Source organism: Heliangelus exortis, chromosome 3 (assembly GCF_036169615.1).
Source record: "Heliangelus exortis chromosome 3, bHelExo1.hap1, whole genome shotgun sequence".
NCBI lineage: Eukaryota > Metazoa > Chordata > Aves > Apodiformes > Trochilidae > Heliangelus > Heliangelus exortis.
Genome location: NC_092424.1, coordinates 6,770,430 through 6,791,707, shown reverse-complemented (window position 1 = coordinate 6,791,707; position 21,278 = coordinate 6,770,430). Strand labels below are relative to the sequence as shown.

Genomic DNA, 21,278 nt, shown 5'->3' with positions numbered 1-21,278 from the left:
TAAATAGCTCATTAGGGGTCCAGATGAAGGGATTTGTCTTACAATAATGCATGGACCAGGGATATTACAGTGTCCTATTTTCTGTGAATGTGTCAGCAAAAAACAAAGACTTAAGCTTCAAGGTTTTAGGAAAAGGAAAGACCTAAGAACAGAGCATTGGAAGGTGTAAGGAATGTTGGTTAATTCAGTTCTAGGTGGCACAATATATAAACAGGTAACAACTTCCACAAATGAATTACACCTCGACTACTCTTCCATCCTACTTTGTTTTTCCATTGCTCTTCATCCTTCTGTTTCTTTGCTGAAATCAAAATGGATGCACCAGGATCATCAGTTTTAGATCTCTTCCCAATTCTCTTGGTATTCAGAGATAAATAGCAAAAATACTCTCTCTCTGCTATTTTCAATCAAGGGCAAGAATTCCTCCTAAAATTACAGTTTTACTGACACAATCAGTAAATTCAGCTAACAGCTGAAAAAATCTACCAGGCATGAATATGTGTGTAAATGAAACCCTAAATATCACACACATAAGCATTATAATTGAAGTTCTTAGATTTAAAACTGCAGTTTTCAAGTGACATAATATTACCTGCTCTTGTATGCTGTGCTAGGACATAGGGCACATATGTCAACATTAATTTCTTTTGATAAAACCATTGAAGAAATGAGTTGTGTGCATTGGATGGCTCCACTCATATGATTATTCCACTTTTGCCTACTCTTTTACAACACAGAAGTTTGAATAAGTTGCATTTGTCTGAGTAAATTCAGTAATTTTCAATAAAATCCAAGAATTTTCTTCGACTTTGTATACCTCTAAAACAAATTAAACAGGAACCTTAGGAACCAGTCTGTATCAGGTAATATGTAGCCCTCCTGAATAATACTCTCCTCTTAAAAGTGCACATTAGTGTAAGAAACAGAATGAGTTCAAAGGAAACATCCTTTTCAAATAAACTACTGGACTTCTAGGAAATATATTCTTATTTTTAATATCAAAGGAAGTATCTCCTTTGCATTACATGTGTTAAGAAACAGGCTCTCAGGGGCAAGCTCTGTGCACTTGAATGACAGAGGAAATGTCAAGTTTCAGGGGCTCACAGAAACCTGCAGCCAGTGCAGAGGGGGCAGCATGACCAAGGTTCTGAAGGTCTGCCAGGATTCAGCTCCCACCCTTTTTCAGCAGTGAACCCTAATTGTGAGAACTCTCATGAACCAATTTTCAGCTGCAGGAAAGCTATAATTGATTTTAATGAATAAAGATTTTTCATACTTAAACTTTTTGCATCACCACGTAATCAGCACATCTCATTCTGAGAGACCCTCATGCTTAATGTGGCTTTACATATATTTGTTGAACAACATATACTGGATTCAGCAACAAGGATGGCCCAAAAACCTTGTGGCTTGGAGGCTGAGATTAAAGAAACTTTTATTCTGGTATTTGCCTAAAAAGTCCACTCAAGTTTGTTTTCAAAACAAAGGGATCTTGAACAGGAAGTCAGAATCATAAGCTACATTTTTCTCAACAAAATATGCAAAACCAAACCAGTGTCTGTGCTCGTGTGTAAAACAACTATTCTCACAATACACCCCCAAAAAGGAACATCACTGCATTCCCCCCACTGAGAAGGGGTGGTTTAAAATCTGCATACAAATTGTCACTGTTTTTTACCTGCCCTTCACACCATCACCAGCCTGCCCAGACTCAGACCTCAAATATTGTAGGATTTGGAAAAATTGTACCAGAGACCTCATGAGGATCCCAGTTTCAGAGTCACAATATTCACCATCACCACAATATTCACCAGGCTGAAAGTCTGGCTTTTAAGAATATGGAGTTTTTAAATTACTTAGTTATAATCTTTCTCAACTACAAATTAATATTGATTTAGCCAATTTATTTTATGAAAAAACTGTGGCCTGTCAAGAAGTGAGGTGGACCAACAGAACAGCAAGAAGTCCAGAGGAAAAAAAGAAACAAAAAATTTCATTAAGGAAACAGCAGGTTAATCCTGTTTTGAAGTGGGTGCAATTAATTCAGGCATTAATAAAAAGACTCCATAACAAAGACCTCAGATGCCACCAAAACCAGCTTGTTTCCATTCTGAATCTCTCTTTTTATTTGTAAAGACTGGCATTACAATTGAAAAGGACTCAAAATGGAGTGATGTACACATCATTGGTGTTTTATGATGTAACTGATGGAGTCCCTGAATGGATATTGCTTCAGCTTTGCTTTTAAAAAATAATTTAACAAGAAAATCTTCAACTCCACTATCGATCACAGGTGGCAGAAATGAAAGAAAGGAAAAGAAAAACCAAAACTACTGTTAAATTCATAACATATACATTGTTGGATGATGACACTTGTTCCAGATGTACAATAAAGCCCACAACACTTTATTACTATGGATATAATTATTGTGAATGTTTTTCTCATGTTGATCAACTTGCTTCTGAAGGTTGGTTTTTTTTTTTGATTGTTTTAAACTTGCATAATAAACATGCAATGAAACATTTCTTTTTAAAGTGTGTTTTTTTTTTTGCAGTAATCTTCTTTTCATACAAAGATTTCATAAAGTTGCAGTGTTGTATCAGAGCATTACCAAAATAAGAGCAAAAGCTAAAGAGGAAGGTAAATGTGAAATGAGCTTGATGAGAATAACCTAATCTTGTCCTGAGACACTCCAGTCTTATTAAAAAGATGTGCACAAACAAATCCCTTCCTCCCAAACTATCCAAAAACCACAAAATAAATATTAACTTGGAAGAAAGGGAAGACAGAAAGAAAAAAAAATATGATGTCATCATGCACTCATCTTCTGCATAGCTCAACCCACATATAGTAAGGCACTATTTCCCCACAACTCAAGTGTCCACAACATTCTTTTACAGTGCTCTGCGAACTACAAATAGTTCCTCCCAGGATGATGAAATAAACAGATTGAATGAGTGTTGCTACCATGTCACCCCATGTGTGATCTTATAGACAAGGGCATCATCTGGCAGTTTCAGAAATAAGTTGTCTCAAGTCTCTTCTTATGTGTGCATGTTATGTATAGGGATATCTTTTGTGTGTGCAAGTGGTTGGTTTGTTTTCCAGAGTTGCTGTCATTTTTCATTGTTTTTTCACTCCAGTGTTCTCAAAGCAAATACACAAGGAAAATAAAAGTGCAGTTGGATCGTTAAAAACAGAGCTTTGGTGCTGCCAAAAGCACACAGCTTTGGAGATTTAAGAAATCTGTTAGGCATTCCCAAAGGACTTGGGAAATACGTGGACATATTTTCCTCTGGAAATCCTCATGTTTAGTTGAGCTGATCTTCATATTGTTTTCGGAAGCAATCACCAGCAGGGAAAAACTCCCAGCACCGTTCTTGATACATTTTCCACACATAGGATTCCTGAAGGAAACACAATTTAAATAATTTAACTTGATTCAGTGGCAAAGCACCGACCATGACTTCCCCCCTCCTCTTTGTTTACATGCTGCTTCACTTGTTTTCATTCTGTGGCTATCAGACTGTTGTATATCAATCTAGAAAATCATCTTAATGATTTTTATCCATTAGTTTTTAGATTTTTGACACCTACTCAAAAAGCAATAGAAGAACACACAGAAGAGGAACCCAATAGTTAAGCTCTTATTGCATATCCTAAACACTATAAAGCTCAATTAAAGCTGGTGACAAGATAAATACCAGGGTAACCAGGATATTTTCTGTAATAGAAATTTGATTGAATTTCTGCATTAGTCATTTCAAAACATGCCCTCGCACAATACATAAAACAAAATGTCCTTCAAAATTACTCTTTTAAAGAGCAGTATTTTCAGAATCAGTGGTGAGTTTTCATTTCTGATTATTTGTTTAGAAATAAAAAACCAGAAAGATTATTTGTTCTGTTAAGGCTCTATCTCTTGGTATTCTGGAGAACAGTAAAGGGTGTATCTGTTTCCATTTTGATCCCACCACTTAAACGTGCAATTTATTATTTAAATGCTATGGTAGAAAGGACAGGTGCTACACAAGTTATAGAATCCATTTAGGTTAGAAAAGACCTTTAAGATAATTTAATCCAACTCTAAACTGAACACTGCCAAGTCTACCACTAAACAATGTCCCTAGGAGTTACGTAGTATGAAGTACTCTTAATTTTCAAAATATGAGCTAACAGTATCAAAACTGCACAGTTAGTAGAAATTTGGCTTCACTGAAACAGTAGGACACGTATGCCAAGAAAAAAAAATGCAAATAAAAACCACTTTTTTTAAGATCTCACTTCATATGACATTCTCAAATGGCAAATGAATGTTCAAAAATAGCAAAGCAAAACCATAAAATCTGATGCTGGAAAAGGCTGAGAAGATTTTTGCAAAGATGATTATAATTGCCCAGCACACACATCAGAGCTGAGAAAAAGTAAGTTACACAGATTCACAGCAAATCATCCTCTGACCCAAATTTGTAGGGCTATGGGCTTGATGCTCTTCAAGATTTGTTTTCTGACCTGCAGTGTGGGGACACTGGCTAAGTAAGGTGCAAAACTATAGTTATAAAAAATCAAACTTTGTAAATTTGGTCCATTTTTGTACTGACTTTAGGTATACTTAAAGGGAACTGAAGGAAGCACTAGAATTTTGGAAGAACAGCACAAAAGAAGAAACCTCCAGGGAAAACCTCTCTCACAGGTTTCATTTAAACAAAGACACATGCATTTTCATATGGACATAGAAGATTATATACAGATAAGTGTAAAGGACAAAAACTATTAATAAAGAATCAACAAGGAGAAATAACGAGCACTGCTTTCACAGGATACTTGAATGAGAAACATCTCAGTTTTGTATATTGCCTGTATTTATATTTTGCAGAAGTAACAATTTAAGAAAAACAGATCAAATAATAAAACAGGAATAGGAACTATTACAGAACTGGTATTCAATCTAACATTAAGTAACCAAAGTCCTAAGAATTGTTCAGAAGAATAAGAACTAAGTTATCATAAGGGAAGCTATTCAATAAAACACTCTTAGTCTTGCCCTGCCTGAATGGTTTTTATTTTAGAATTGGTCTTCTTTTGTAAGTGTTGACATCCCTAGTGTTCAACCTACCTGTCCTGTATGCTCTGTTTCATCTTTGTTAATAAGATACATCAGAAAAAACCTACAAGCAAAGAAATAGCTATTATGAATACAATAGTTGGAAACAGTAGGCAAGCCACAGAGGGATGGAAATTTTTCAACATGTACAGGGATAATGCTGTTCAGGGACTTACAAGTTTATGATAATATTCCCAGACACATTAAATAAATCATTTTCTTGACACTCTTGACCTTTACTCATTCTTCAATGAGTAGTATGTTAAAATGCAAGCTATTTACTTTAAGACACAGTAAATAAAATCTCTTTAAATGAAGATTTTTGAAGCTTACTATCCTGATCTTATGATAAGCATTTTCTTGCCCAGGGACATCAACTTGCAAATAGGCATAGAATCGTCAGTGGAACTTTTTTTTCCTCTCCTGATAGCAAATAAGAAATGGTAATGATGAGCAAGAGATTCCTCTTATTGAAATTAGAGCTTGGGGATATTTTCTACTGTATGTAACTCAAGATCAACAGGAGCGAATTTGTCATTTGTCTTGACATTAGTCTTGGTGTTTTGAGAAATCTGGTAGACACTGGTTGATGATTTCAAAATTTCACTCACGAGAGACATTCTCTCCAAACATGTAAAAATATAAAATATGATTATACACAAAAATATCAAAAAATATTTCCTTAGGCTGATGTACTTAGAGTAAGTATGCTGTAGTATGTTATTTGTGTAGTACTTTGTAAGCAGGAACAAAACACCACATGACAGTGCTTTTAATGTGTGTTGTTTGCAGAATCTGTTTCCCAGATGGAAGGTTTTTAGAGGGATGTTAAACTTCAGACTCATTCTTTTGTGAAAATACAGTTCTAGTTTATGGACACAAAGTCACAATCCATCCATTGACTCATACTGATGGAACTGGTATTAAATACACTTTGGCACTGGATTTTCATGTGGATTTGACAGGAGAGCAACAGTATGGTGCAGTGATTGTAGGCCTGATAAATGGTTTTATTTCCAGATTTAAAAAGACTGAGTATAGTGGTCACCAATGCTCTCCTTGGGTTTTCCAAAGGTGGACTTGAAGCCTTTGATCTCATCCCTCCAATCCAGGTCATGCTGTTTCTCTGCACCTTACACAACAATTTCCATTTTACAATGTGTCCACAGCCCCATCCCAAGTTCCCAGTTCCCATCTCCTAGATCACACAAACTCACAACCAAGCTGGTTGTGTCACAACCAAGCTGGAAAGCAGATAATGAAGTTTCCTTTCTTCCTTGCTCCAACCACCCCAGAAATATATATTCAGACAGCATGAGTGCACATCAAAGCCAAACAGCACTGACTTAGGCAAGAGAGCTCATTGGGTTCATGCAGAGGCTATGAGGATCATGAGTTAGGGAGGTGTTAATTTCTGCTGTACTCACAAATAATTGGCCAAGTTGTGCTCCTGTAGAGTGTGTGTTTCAAAGCCATGGGGCACTGTATCAAAGTAGTCATTTCCTATGCCACAGATAAAGCACTTTGTCTGAAAGAAAGAACACACAGCACTTCAACACCATAGGTAACCCTATCCCCTTTGAGAAAAGGTCAATAAAAATGTCACAATTTTTTTGAAATAGGCAATGTATTATGTATAAGGTATGCTGAATAAAAAGGCTTCTCTTTTAATGATTGGGGCTGGATACCTCAGCCAAAAACAACTGAACAGAAGTTTTACTACCATCAAAGTATCTTCTTACCATTTAAAGGAAAATTTTAAAATATTTGTCAGCTGTATGTGAACAGGTATCAGGAGGAAGAATGGCATAAAACAGTCAAAGCTGATTATTTTTTTTCCTTTAACACTGCAGGCAACACTCAGTGTAACAAAGGGCAGTATTTATCTCAATGCCTGTTGTGCTTGTTGAGCTGAAGCTGAGTATGCTCAAAGTTTAAATGACAAAATGCTGTAGGTTTGCAACACTTGTCAGATTAACCAAAGAAAATTACACCTGAAATGAACATGACAATATTAACAACCAGTGCTAGAAAACTCCAGTCTGAAGATCCAAAAGACTTAAATAGCCACAAGCATATAATTCATTATAATAAACAGCACTGCACAAAGATTTTTCTTGTTTACACAGATGAAGATACAAGGATTAGTCTAAACTTTTAAAAAGTCATGAGAAAGCAAGCTGTTGGGGGTTTTTTTGGCTGCAGTTTTGAAAATTTAAAAATGTACCACCGGCAGCAAAAACCTGGCCAAAGTTGATCTGGAGGTATTAAAAAATCCATACTAGGAACTTGCAAACAAATTCCAACTAGGCTCAGTGCAGAATATCAGTTTAGAGAACCTGGGTTTGTGTCCTGTGCAGACACAAAGAAGGTGGCAGCCAGCACCCCTCAAAGCATGATGTAACTCTGCCACAGGAGGCATCACAGAGTGGCAAGTACTACTCAGAACCTGGATGCTAGCAGAGCTTTCTTTTATGAAAAGTGTTAAAAAATAATTTTAAGGGGTATTAACAAAAGTATTTATGCAGGTCCTTATATTTTATTATATATAAAAAAACCAAAGAAAACATATCTCAGTATTTCCATCTACAGAACTGAGATGTTAGGTCAGAATCTGACTCAGAACATTGTATGATATTGGACTGTGTAAAGAACATTTTCCTCTTAGGGTAAAAAGCTATCCATGAGCTAGGTCACATTTGGGTTGAAAACAGGGGGTTGTAAAACCTGAAAATAGGGCATGGCTCATCAATTGACATTCTTACCTCCATGTCTTCCTTCACTTGCTCTTGCTGATCTCTCAGCTCACCAAAAGCATCAATAATTAAACCTAGGGTTTAAGTTAAAATAACAATCAATGTTAAAGAACTGAACTGCAGCAAAGAGCTTTTGGAAATAATTCTGACAAATAATATTAAACTAGAATATTGTGCAGTCATAGTAGAAGCCAATATACACCCCAAAAACCCCAAAACCAACTCAATATATGAAAAAAAATGAGCAAGTCAAAGAAAATGCCTGTCACATGGCTGGCAGTATCATTGGGAATTATAAAATGGGACAACCAGACTTCTGTTTCATTCACAGTGCTGTATTCTTGGCTCAGTACATGAAGGCTTTACAGTTTTGGAGGCTTCACTCTAGAAAGAATATTTGTGTGTTCAACAGAGTTCAGGGATTTATTACATTTCAGATACAGAGGCCCAGAGCTCTGTGCATCCTCTCTCATTAGGGCTGTCATGTAGTACAAGCTCTACAAAAAGGGTCATTTCAGGGATATATGAAAAGAAGAAGAAAAGCATCACAGGTTCAGTGGCTCAGATTGTGAACACTTCATGACTTGCTCTTCATTTAAACCACTACAAGGATGAGCTCCACAATCCTTATTGACACTACTGTGCTGTAAAATTGGTGAATATGAGATAATAATTATACTCAGAGCTTGACATCTAAGGCCTCTACTCTTCTACTCAACAATGAAGAAACAAACAGTATGAGATATGTCACACTTCTGGCTATAAAAAAATTTGTATCCTCCCTAACGCCTTTAAAAAACCTGATGCTTGAGTATGAATTAAGAGTTTTCCACAGGATTAGAGTCACCTTCTAAACTTCCTTACAGGAAGTGAGACAGCATCCTTTCTGCTTTCAAAGTCACCCTCAGCTAGCTGTTAGCTGACAGAAAGCAATAAGGTATCACTATTTATAACAGCACCTGAGCTCAGCAAAAACCATCACACATTTTTCCAAAATCAAAAAAATATTTCTATTGATCTGCACAAACCTTAATAAAAGATGATCTTCTTGGCATCCCTGACAATCTTTTAAAGGTATGTAACCTGTATAAATTATACAGATTATATTAATCTGTATAAACAGATGGGGCTTTTAAGTACTTTAGATAATAATGTTAAACATCAATAATGCAAATATAATAGAAAATGCCTGACTTCTCCTAATTCAGTATCCACAATCCAGATTACAGTAGCAAGCCACATGTGAATTTCACTCAAATTGAGAAGCTTACCTGGTGGCAGCTGACTTTCCATTGCCATTAAACCAGGATGTACTGAAGATATGTTATACCAAGTGCCTTTCCTTACTCTTTGTCATTGTTCAAGTAAGAAGGCATCACACCAAACAGAGGTTTTTAGGTAAGAAAATATTAAATCTCTCAAAGCTGTGTTCCAATTTCCCCAAGACAACCACCAATCTGAAGATCTGGCAACCAGTGAAGAACATCAGATGCTGTCAGGGGGAATTACTAACAGCACCTGCTACTGATTTTGTCCACTGAAGCTCACAAAAATGGATTATGCTGTGAGACAATTTTAAGGTGTGCTACAAGATTTTTCATCTTGCCGATCATTTACAGAAGGCTTTTAGAAAGAGGAATAGAAAGACAGAAAATGTCACACCAGTATTCTCAGAGCAAAGAGCTTTTTTTGTTTCCACTGATCCAGTTAGAGCTTGTTGATTTCACAGAGACTGGCAGAACAGACTAGGGATAAGAGCCAACTGGGTGTGATTTACTGGATAAAATCTCTGTTTCATGATCTGTCCTGGTGCCTTGGTTGAATCTTAGCTGTAGGCTTATTGTCACATTAAGATCTTTGGAGAATTAAGTGATGTTTTCAGTCTCACCATGGTTTACAAACATATACCTTGAATAATTGCAAGCAGGATAACAATCACAAAGAAGAAGAAAGTGATGTCAAAGATAATCCGATAGATTTCATATTCATCTCCTGCTGGATCCTCTATTTCATCACCAATGCCTCCACCTGCACGTACTCCAACGTACATGTGAAACATGTAGCACTAGAAAACAGAAAGAAAAGGGCTACAAGATTTGTCTGAAGCTAAAATTATAAATATCCATTGTTGCAAATGAAGTAATTCAAAGAACTGGCCCATGGTCTAGCAACCATAATACATCCTCCTTTGTTTTCCCTCCCTTTGAGGTTACACATATTTCCCAGGGGGAGGACATCTTGCTGTGCAGCTGAAGCTGCAATATTTCATGTTTTGTCATCAAGCAAGACCAAAAGTTCATCTACCTTAAACCCAGCAGCACACCAACCATGACCATGAGGTACAATCATTCCAGTAATGTGGAAATGGAAAATAGCATCACCACCACAGCCATCTCCTTCTCATTCTCTGAGCTCAATAAATCACCTTCCCCATCTCTGGGGGATTCAAACAAAAAGGTTAAAACCAAGCCCAATAAAAAACCTTTTGTGAATGTTTGTGCAGAGGACACACTAATGATGGAAAAAGTCTGGGCTGAATAATGTGAAACTATGATCAGAAGAATGGTATTATAATTCTCACAGTATAGTCATGTGGGATGCTGATAATGCAAAATTCCTTTTTTATCATACTATAACTTAATAGAAAATTGTGATACCACTCTCAGAGCTCTGAAGTAGGGAATTGGTTCTTTTCCTTCAAGCTGCTTTGCAAACTACAAGTCTAGAGTTCACACTCACAATCAAAAAGCAGTGATGACAATAACAGTAACTAACTTCTAAATCCTAACTATACAAAAAATCCATCCTATGCCACATTTACTCCCCAAGTCCCTTATGTAAGAAACTGATATAGCAGCCTTCAATATTGAGAGACCAATGACAGAAAAATATGATTTTTAGAGATAGTTTTTTATTTCACCATGGAAAGCCAATCATTAACTTAATGAGTGAATGTAGTGTTAGTTATCTAACATGTTCTAAAAGTTATTTTTATACGCCTAAAATTAAAAAATGTGTTCTCTGTAATTCCATTTTTCTTCTTCTTTTAACATCACATTGCAAGTCTTACTACTTTTAAAAAAGGGAACCTTGATTTTATACTATATCATATGGTATTCTAACTCATTCTTGTACAATACTATAGCCCTTTTGTAAGTGTGCATTTAGAGAATTGTAGATCAGGTCAGATCAGAAGGGACTTTGAGAGGTCTCACTACAAGCTCAAAGTTGTTCTGGGCTTTACCCAGTCGGGTTCTTACCACAGGATGAAGACTGCACAACCTCTCTGAGAACCTGATTCCCTGCCTGGCTCTCCTCAGCCTGACACCTTTTACCATTTTATGTCCACAGTCTGCTGCCATGCACTGCCATAAAGAGCCTGGATTTCTCTTCCCAGTACTGGGAATCTTCTCTGCAAGTACTGGGGAGCTGCTCTTGCACATCTCCACCCCCCTCCCCAAAGCTTTCTCTTCTCCAGGCCAAACAAGCCCAATTCCTTCAACCTCTTCTCCCAAGGCAAGTGCTCCAGCACCTGCCAATTTAGCAGCCCTCCACTGATTTATCCTCCAGTTAATCTATGACTTTCTTGTACTGAATGTCCTAAACTGGACAAAAATACAGACACTCTAGTCTCTCTCCACAGTTTATCTAATTATTGGGCTTTTAAATGGTGTCAGTTCCCTGGAAGTGATTCATGTTGCATAACATACTGAAATACATTTAACTTGGTTCTACATGATTGCTTTCAGAAGGGCATTAGCAGCGATGTATTTTAGAAATTCTTCATGATATAATCTCTGCCTCCCATCCCCAAGTGTAAAGCCTGGCACTCAGTACAAAATAATTTTCAGTGGTTCTGAGCACAGGAGAAATTTCAGTAACAGCACTGGCAATTGAAGATAATAACAGCACTTCATGCTTGAGGAAACTGATGGGCTTCCAAGCTTAAACAAGCATTTCAATACCTAAATTACCCATGGAAGCCCTTGCCTCTAGCTGCTCCTCCTCCTATGTGGCCTGTAAAATCCCAGGATTCAGGAATACTGAATAATAACATGCACAGGCTGTATCTATCTGTTAGGATATTCATTACCCTTGTTCCTTGGTCTTCAGTTCTAGTCTTTCCTGTTGCTGAATAACGATAACGAGTGTATGAATGGGAACTAGAAGGAGGACAGGGACAAAAATGTAACAGTTAGAGAAAAAAATCCAGAAGCAGAATAAGACTTACTGTTAGCATGTCATCACATTTCATGTCTGGCATGTCACCATCTTCACTCTTGTTGTAAAATTTGCGGAAAAAATTGAATGCCACTACAGTGTACAAGTACACTACTACTGCCAGTAATCCCACTGTGAGGACAAGCTGGAAGACAAAATTATACACTGGTTTTAAATCACCATGGAATAATGGTGCACAATTCTCTCTAAAAAATAGAAGAAAGGTAACAATAATGCATATGTACCAGCAGAAAACTTAAGTTTTTCTGTTGCTTTCCATAGCTTTGTGATACTTGGTAATACACTTGCATATTTTCATGCATTTCACATGCTTGTATTATGAAGGAAAACTAGGCTACAGAAACACAATTACAAATACAAATCTTGCAAAAACCTAATGGAGACACAGACAATCAAACAATCCATTGGAATCGTATTAAAACCACACAATTGGACTAAAATATCTGAATGAATACTATGCCACAGTACTAGTGCTACTGTCTAATATAACCTATTATCTAACTGCAATATATTTCTCCTAATTAAATACTGAAACGATTTTATTTACATTTATGAAATCAAATATAAAACAAACCAGTTGCTAATATTTTAATATCTATCTCAGAGATGCAGCAACAAATACTCCACTTCTTAACTACAACATCATTAAAATTTTGCCTTGAGTTGCCTGGAAAGCATCTGCAAGTGACCTGCAACATCGTGCAAATCATATTTCACTTGCATAGCTGCCAGACCTAAAAAGTTCATTATCCTAAGTTATGGCCTCTTCATAGATCACTTGCTAAAACTCCAGTATTATTTTGAAAGTAAAATACTTCACTTTTTTGAGGTGCAGACTAATTTTTTTTTTACTTTTTTGCTCTTTTAAGAAATCAGAATTAAGAATTTAAGAAAAATCTGTTCTTTAAGTGACAAAGAATGCAGTATGTTGATTTTTGTAATATTTCAAGACACAATTTTTATCCCACTAATGAAATTTAATTTTGCCACATAAATAAAAACAAATAACAGCTTGTCAATATGAGTTCATGCATAAAAGTCTTCCATCTATCATGTGCTTCACTAGCTATTTTGAAAAATAAACTGAATCCATCTAATGTGCAATAATCAAAAACTGTTGAAAAGGACACTGCATTTGAAGGCAGAATCAAATTGAATTAAATTCATCACCCTCTGCATTTAGAAAAATGCATTGGTAATGATTATATGTTTCTCTAGTAATAAACTTGCTTAAAAGCAAAAGAGAGTAAGAAAAAAAAAACCTGAAAAATAAACTGTTACAAGTTACATTAAGTGCTACTCCTATAAGGGATCTCAGTAGATGAAAAGCCTTTGTTATTTTCTTCACTTAAATCAGAAATGCAATTTCAGATTTTATGGATTCTTTAAGAAAAGATTTCTTTTTATCAAAGATCTGAGTTCCACAGTTTTCTAACAGAAACAGTAGCTGGGTATCACCTGGATCTCTTTTAGATGACTCTTGAAAAAAATTTAAACTTTCAGCACCTCTTAAGCAAACACTTTCTCTTTAAATAAAAAAAAACAAAAAATGAAAAGAGTTGATACCTGTTTGCCATTGTGGGTCACTGATGACAGGATAGTTCGTAATGTCTTGAATCCCATTGCAATGTCAAGGAGATGAGCAGCAAAGAAAAAATTGTTGTAATGGCCAAGGACTGACATGGTCATGTACCACGCTAGGTAAAGGAAAGACTAACAGAAAAAACAAGTCATTATAAAATAAAACTCATGGCTCTTATCTTCAACTTAATTCAAAACACTAAGTAGAGGCAGAAATTACTTGACTGCTTTTCACTGAATAGAATTTTATTTTTTTTTAACATAGAGTTTGCTACAAATCTTTGAGAATTTTCTTTTTGTGCAAAAATATTAAATCAGTAAATAGAGACATGGTCAAACTTGACATTTTCAAATTTTCATTTGTAAAACCTCATTTTGAAGTTGTTAAAGCCTTATTTGTTCATGTTCCTGAACAAATTCTAACTCTTTACAGATCATCTAGTCTGTAGACCTGGACACTTCCAGTCCCTGGCAGTTCTAGTTCCAAAATTGTTTGCTCCCCAACCAGTTTTTCCATCAGTACAATTAGCTGACTTAGGCAAGTGATAATTGCAAGACTCTTAATAAACATGTGATGAGTGACTTATTAAAACAAGATGTTCAGTCATGTTTATCATTCCTTTTTTAAAATAATTTTCAAATTATTAAAATCAGTCTCTTTCTGTGGCACATCCTACCACCAGCTCCAGAGATATAGATTTTTATGACTGCACATACATTAACTGTACCAGGCTGAATGTGCTGCAGAAATATTCAAGTGTGCATAAAGTTTATAAAAAATATGAAAAATGGCAATTAGATTTTCTATGGTCAGTTTTCTAATTCTACAGAACGTCACTAGCTTGTTGCTCTTGAATAAAGCATAGCAGGAGGAGGCAGGAATTGACTTGGGTTCTAAAAAGTTGGTAAGTATTTCACCTACAGCTTTTTAAGCTTCCAAAGTTTTCTTCATCTAAATTAAATATAAACTCTTTGAAGCACCGTGAGTTAACGTGTATATTGTTTTTTGAAGGTGAATATATAGCTCTCTGTGTGCATATAATGATAAACTTACATTATCAGTGAAAACAACTCCCAATTTCCACATCTGATACTTAACATCAATGGAATTTAGCCTGTAAAAATAAATAAATACATTTCATTTCATATCAAACCACAACAGGAGAACATTCACACACTCTGTAGGATATCTTATCTATTAACAGACAAACAAAAGAGACAACAGATGATCTATTTTTCCAAAAGCTGCAATACATCAGAACCTTGTTCTAATTCACAATTTACCCTGGAATGGACCTGTCAGGAAAAAAAAAAAAAAAAAAAAAAGCCAGAAAATCAAATTAATAAATACTTCTTTGGCTTAATCAGACCTCATACTGATTGATGTCTACAACATTACCATAGTGAAACAAACTTTCTTTATAATCCATGGACAAATATACTTTTTTTTTCTTTTTTCTTTTTTTTTAATGCAACCCACCTAAGCCTAAAGTGGGACCCAAAATGCCAATTCTTTTCCATCAGTTCTGATAGCTCACCTGGGGTGATGCAGTTACAATCACTGAATCATAGAATCACTAAGGCTGGAAAAGCCCTTTGAGTCCAGCTGTAATCTAACTACTCCAATCACTAAACCATACCCTGAAACACCACAGATGGCTTTAAAGACAAAGTGGTGTGAAATCAATCTCAGAGCTTATGTCCCTTGCTTCTGTTGATATCAAGGATAAAAATGAATGAATGTATATTAAAAACTTCTGCAGAAAAGGAGCTGGGGTGGTGGTTGGTGGCCTTCAAGTTGAGCCTAAGCCAGCAACATGCAAAGAAGGCTGGTGGTACCCTGAGCTTCATTGGGAGGAGTGGTGCCAGGAGGTGGAGAGAGGTGATTCCTACCTCTCTAACTGGTAAGGCTACACCTGGAGTGCTGGGTCCAGGTCTGGGCTCCCAGTTTCTTCCACAGCATTTGTTGTTTCATTGCATTACTCAGTTAGCCTCTCCTACTGCTCTCCTCTCTTCAATAGATTTTTATATTCTACAGACTGATATTGTAAACTGTTATCTCCAATTTTTTCACTCATATTTCTGTAATTGATACATTTAGGGATTAATTCTCCACTTGCTCTATCAACCCCAAAAAACATCTCACCTTTAGGCTACATTTTTGCACTAGAATTAAATCTATTAGTTTGATTGAAAGATTTTTATTTCCTCTGTAGACAAGTGATACAACTGACTTGCCAAACAAGATGTACACCATTTTTTGCTTGTAGATGTACCTTGCCTTCACAAGTTTTTGACTTAGTCTTTTTGGAAAGTTTTTGGATCATTTATATTATATTCACACAAAAAAAATTTCTAAACCTGGATACCACAAGTCAGGAAAAAATACAAATAATAGCATGAAAAATGTTTTAATCCTTAAAATGTGAGAGAATTCAGTGTTTGTGAAAGAGAATGACGAAACAAGCAGAAATAATAGTAGCTGATGTGATGCATCTGCCACATATGAAGCAGGTACCAGATGTTTATATAGATTTATCTGAGCCTTTAGGTGGAACACCAAGAGTCAGACCCTGGTTCTATCAAGGTGTGATTTCCAAAGTTTTTATTTGCATAGCCAGAGCCTCTAACCACACAAAAATAATAGTTTTAGTTGAGTGTTATATTCCCAAGGAACATCTTGCTGCATTCCCTTCTGTGCTGAGCAGGACACAGGTCTCTGGTCTGGCCACCTCCAGCTGGCACACACAGAAGCAGAGGCAAAAGAGCTGGGATCTGCACCAGGCGATACCATTCTCCATTTTTCTTTGCCCAAAAGTGGTGCAGTAAAAGTTCAACTCCAGTGCTTTTCCCACCTCTCTTTTCTCAGCACTGTGAATTTATCCCAGATGTTGAATCTGCAATAAGCCTAAATTTTAGTAGCTTAATTTTTGAAACTCGTAAAAAGTAGTTACATCTAACTTTCTGAAGGATATGAATTCTATGCAAATTGTACTGTAAATTTCCATCATAGTTGTTCATTTTCCCACTGCACATTCATCCCATTTAAGTATGGAATGATTTCTCCAGGGAGAACATGAAAGATAGATGAGGTTGTAATTATATGTTTTAACATACGTGGCATGAAGTAGATGGTAGAGAAGTAACAAAAACTTGGCAACATTGAGGCCTGATTCTGAAATTAAGAATTTCATCAGCCTTCTCCAACAGCTTCCTTCTGGTCTGTTTTTTCAAGAGGTGTCATGGAAACCTCATTTAAAATTTCTTCCCAAATATGGGGTTGGACTAGATGATCTCTATAGGTCCCTTTCAGCCTCTAATTTTCTATGATTCTTTGATTCTATGAATCATGAGCATGCAGCAAAGTGAAAATATAATTTTCTACTCATAACAAAAAAAAAAGTAATTTTAAAAAATACATTTAAAAAATTCTAAAATCAAGCATGGGTCCTACTACAATTCAGCAGCAAAAGAGCATGTAAGAAAGTATTCTGGAAAGTACTTCTGCTACATTTTTAAATTTTATTTAGAGTTGCAATACTGCAGAGTCCTTGGGCCTTAATAGTGCACTTCACTGATTGTTTAGATGGACTTTAGATGGTTTACTTAGAAAGCTTTAAAAAATCAGCCCTTATTTAAGTGCAATTCTATTTTACCAACAGTCCCACTCTCTACTGCATATAATTCTTACAAAACAATTTGTAAAAATGCTGCTGTTAAAGAAAGCTATAAATAAACCCTTGCATTAGAATCTCTGCCATCTGTTAAAACATATTCTATTTGGATTTTTTTTTTTTTCAAATGCAGAATTGGAAAAACATTTTTGCAGTGCTTTACAAAACTGAGGATGGCCCTTCCCTAAGAAAGAAAATGAATGTAATTACTCTGAATGTCTAAGGGCCTTTTTCAGGTCTGTCTCTCAGATGACTGGTAAACACAGTTTAGGGAGAATTAATTATAAAAAGATATGAAGACTAATAATCCCATTTCCTAGGTTTTACTGGTCACCATCACTATTGCTTAAATTTATTCTATCATTTCTTTACAATTAAGCCATACAGAAATAGTTCTACCCATTCTTTCCAGAACTGAGAGAGCTCTGAAAAAGAACTTGCAGTCCAGTTATAATGACACTATCACAGCAGTGGAGTACTGCATATATGTTGCTTATAACAAAAAAGTCACTATATCATTCATCTTAAGAATTGATTTATCCTATAGAGCCATACACAAAAAGGCAAAAAGAAAAAAACAAAGCTGAATAACAAAATCTGAATGCCTAATTTAACTTACAAACCTCTCTACTCCCTCAAAAGAAAAAGCAACAAAAGAAAACCAAATAAAAAAACAAGAAAACAATCACACAAACAAACCAGAAGCAAAGGCTTACACAGCAGACAGGGAGCTGTCCTTCTTTGGTTTCTTCTTTTCTCGAGCATCACTAAAATCAAGAGCAGCTTTGTCCATTCCTAGTAATTCACTGATCCTGTCACGGCCATAGAACTCACCATATTTATCCATGACCTAAAGTTATAAGGAATATTCAAGAGAATCAGTTGGGTAAACCAGGTGGTTTTCAGCCTGCTTTTGAAGACAAGAAGTTTAACATGCACAATCTTTTTTATCAGACAACTGCACTTGACCAGCAAGCTAGGTACATAGACCTGGCCCTTTTTGTCCCTTACCAATCTGTTTTCCTGCACTTGTTCCTCCCCAAATCACCTAAATCCATCCCTTTTCCCATCTTTGCTTCCTCCCTATAATATCCAATAACAAATTCTGTGGAATCCCCAGATGTTCTTTCTTCCCCATCCCATCACATATCTTGCTCGGAAAGGTCATATGGAGGGCTGCTCCCAGTGTCTCATCTTGGTGGCTTTCCAACCTGGACACTGGGGCTGAGGCTTTCCTGGGAAAGCCCTGGGAGGGAATTGGCAAATTGTCTCTTCACTGGGAGAGATTTGGGTTCTTGCCTGCCACTGTGTCTCTGTGCTCCTCTAGGCTTGAGGAGATGGGGCTTTAATGGGCTGACAGAACAGATTGAGATGTTCAGGCACAGGAGCCATCTTCTCATTTAATTCCTTTCTGATCCTCTGTTGGATGAGGGAGTCTCCATTCTATGTGCATAGAGGTGAGCACATCAATGCACACAGACAAAACAATTTAAATATTTTGTAATAGTCATGGACGTGCTCACAGAAATTCTTCACAGAATTTCATGTGTGTTTGAATTCCCATTTTATAAAACAAGCTGCATGTAGAAAAACTTCAAAAGAATAACTATGCAAAGTAGTTGTAAGCATGAAGTAAGGGCATATTTTAAAATGGTAAATACAGAAATCTACACTGAATCAAAGTTATATTTTAAAGCATAGCCCACATTTAATCAAACATGAAAAAAAGCAAGCATTAGAACTTTATCTTAACTTCTTAAATAGAAAAATAAGCCTTACCTTTCTTTTCACAAATTTATCCCAATAGTTATTTGGAAAAGACCTGAACAACACAGATAAACAAGATTACTTTTTAGGCAATCATAAGAAGATGCAGTACTTGTTAAAATGCCAGAAAAATTACATGCTGGTTTTTTTTCTCAGAGGCTCTTTGTTGTTGCTGTCACCACATAATTATTTGTGAAGTCCCTGAAATCCAAGTTGCCGAATGGCTTCCAGTCTGCCACATTAAGGTGTCTGTACCACACAGCCTCACCAGGCAGAGATCTGGGACTTTAAATATGTTCCTGAAGGAGAGCCTCTGAGAGACAATAAAATGATGCAAAGTACACCTCACTCTCCAACTCACAGCAATACAGTCATTAATGTGCTTGCCAAAAGAAATTCACCACAATTTTTTTTTTTTCTTTTGTGGAATGGAAATAATTTTAAGGCAAACACCTGTGAATGAGTAAGATTAAAAAGTAATAGCACACATTAGCATAACAGGTGTCTGAAATAATGTGCTTGCTATAAATATAGGCCTCACAATTGTTTATCCCAGACAAGCTGAATGATAACTATGTAACTATGAGGACTGAAGAACAATTCCATGCAAAGAGACAGAGTAGCTGAAAACTCACTGGGTGTTGATTACAAGTCTATCCCACTGCCCCTTAATATCATCTTCTGAAGGCTGTTCAGTTATATACAACCCATCAAATTCCAGTTTCCTTGCCACTTCCTTTTCTCTCTTAAAAATAACCAGTGGGACCTGCAGATGAAAAAAATATCAGGAATTATTTAACATGCATTTGTATGTCTGCAATTTTTTTTAAAGATGTTTTTTATGAAAATTCAAGTATGAAAACTGAACAAATAAAAAATAGTATTTAAAAAAAAACAAACAACAAAAGACTTGACAATTGCCCAAAAAGCTGCAAAGGAGTAGCTGCACAAGGAGCAGGTCATTCAGAATCACATAACAACAGTATACCACACAGTTGTAGAAAGATGGCCAAAGACCAAGAAAAGAGAACTCTTTAGTGCTATGGAGCTATTAGAGCTAGTCACATGAAAGAGAGCTAAAATAAAGATATTTTTTGAATGCTTAGAAATTCTAGTTCCAAACTATTAATTTGGAATCCCACTTTTGGATTGCATTTTGATACCCAGAGGGGTTAGATGTTGCTTGCACCTATTAAAGAATTCTTGAGGTTTCTTAGTAGGAAGCAAAGTACTTTCATAGTTAAGACCAAAGAAAGACTGGAAGCAGTAAAAAGAAAAATCCTTAACTTGCATTCACATTCCCTATACTTAATCTGTGCTCTGGAGTTCTTTGCCAGCAGCTGAGGCACCTGAGCAGTAAGGATCAGACTTTACCTACAACTCTCCTGCATCAGCTGGATGGCATTCAAAAGTACATTCTGTGAAGACAGATGTAACTAGTGCTCCCAGTGGTGTGGATTTTTCTTAGAAACTTGTTACCAACAAAAAAAAAATTAAAAGATCCTACTCTTCCCTGGAATAATTTTACAGGTCTTCAGAACTCACCCACCCTGCATTACCCACCTTGACTGTATACTAGTCAAGACTGGCCATGAGTATACTGAAATAGGAATATTAAAAAAAAAAAGTAAAAAAAATTAATTAAAAAAAAAATTAGACTATTCAGGCAACAAGATGACTGCATTAGAACCAATACCAGTAGTTCCACACTTATTATCAAGACTGCTGATTGAGAAAATTTTAGTGGGTTTTGTGCCCAGAAATCTTTAGAAGCAAACACATCATACACAGACCTGCAGTTATGAAGATTCTGAATTTTGAAAGCAGTATCTCTCCAAAGAGACACAGACTGAAACCATAATTGGTCTTTTCTCTGGGGTATCAAAATTGGAAAGAAGGCAATTCATTGTGGCAAATAATGATAATAATATGTCTTTCCCTTCCAGTCAAAGAATAAACGTAGTTTGAAAACACAATGTGAAGGAAAAAAAAAAAAAGCATAAGAAGTCTCAGTAAACCAGGAAAACGTGTTTTAGTATTTGTTGACCTGAAGAAACACTTATGTTAGGCATGAAAATCAATTACTTTATGCAGTAGAACGATGACCATTTGCCTGAACTGCAAATGTAGACTGTGCCTTTTTTAGGATAAAA

General features: G+C 36.0%; 1 protein-coding gene across 8 annotated transcripts in view; it reads right to left on the bottom strand.

Annotated features, from left to right (window-relative positions):
• Window positions 1-2,099: 2,099 nt before the first annotated feature.
• Window positions 2,100-21,278, bottom strand: part of RYR2 (ryanodine receptor 2) — a 345,759-nt gene continuing 326,580 nt past the window's right edge. For all 8 annotated transcript variants that reach the window (XM_071739054.1, XM_071739056.1, XM_071739057.1 and 5 more), the window contains 11 exons: window positions 19,761-19,891; window positions 19,138-19,180; window positions 18,075-18,208; window positions 14,739-14,799; window positions 13,670-13,816; window positions 12,093-12,227; window positions 9,770-9,926; window positions 7,871-7,935; window positions 6,533-6,633; window positions 5,118-5,169; window positions 2,100-3,408 (listed from right to left, as the gene is read on the bottom strand). In XM_071739054.1, the coding sequence (XP_071595155.1) occupies window positions 3,313-3,408; window positions 5,118-5,169; window positions 6,533-6,633; window positions 7,871-7,935; window positions 9,770-9,926; window positions 12,093-12,227; window positions 13,670-13,816; window positions 14,739-14,799; window positions 18,075-18,208; window positions 19,138-19,180; window positions 19,761-19,891 (1,122 nt within the window). In that variant the 3' untranslated portion in view covers window positions 2,100-3,312. The remainder of the gene's footprint in view (window positions 3,409-5,117; window positions 5,170-6,532; window positions 6,634-7,870; window positions 7,936-9,769; window positions 9,927-12,092; window positions 12,228-13,669; window positions 13,817-14,738; window positions 14,800-18,074; window positions 18,209-19,137; window positions 19,181-19,760; window positions 19,892-21,278) is intronic.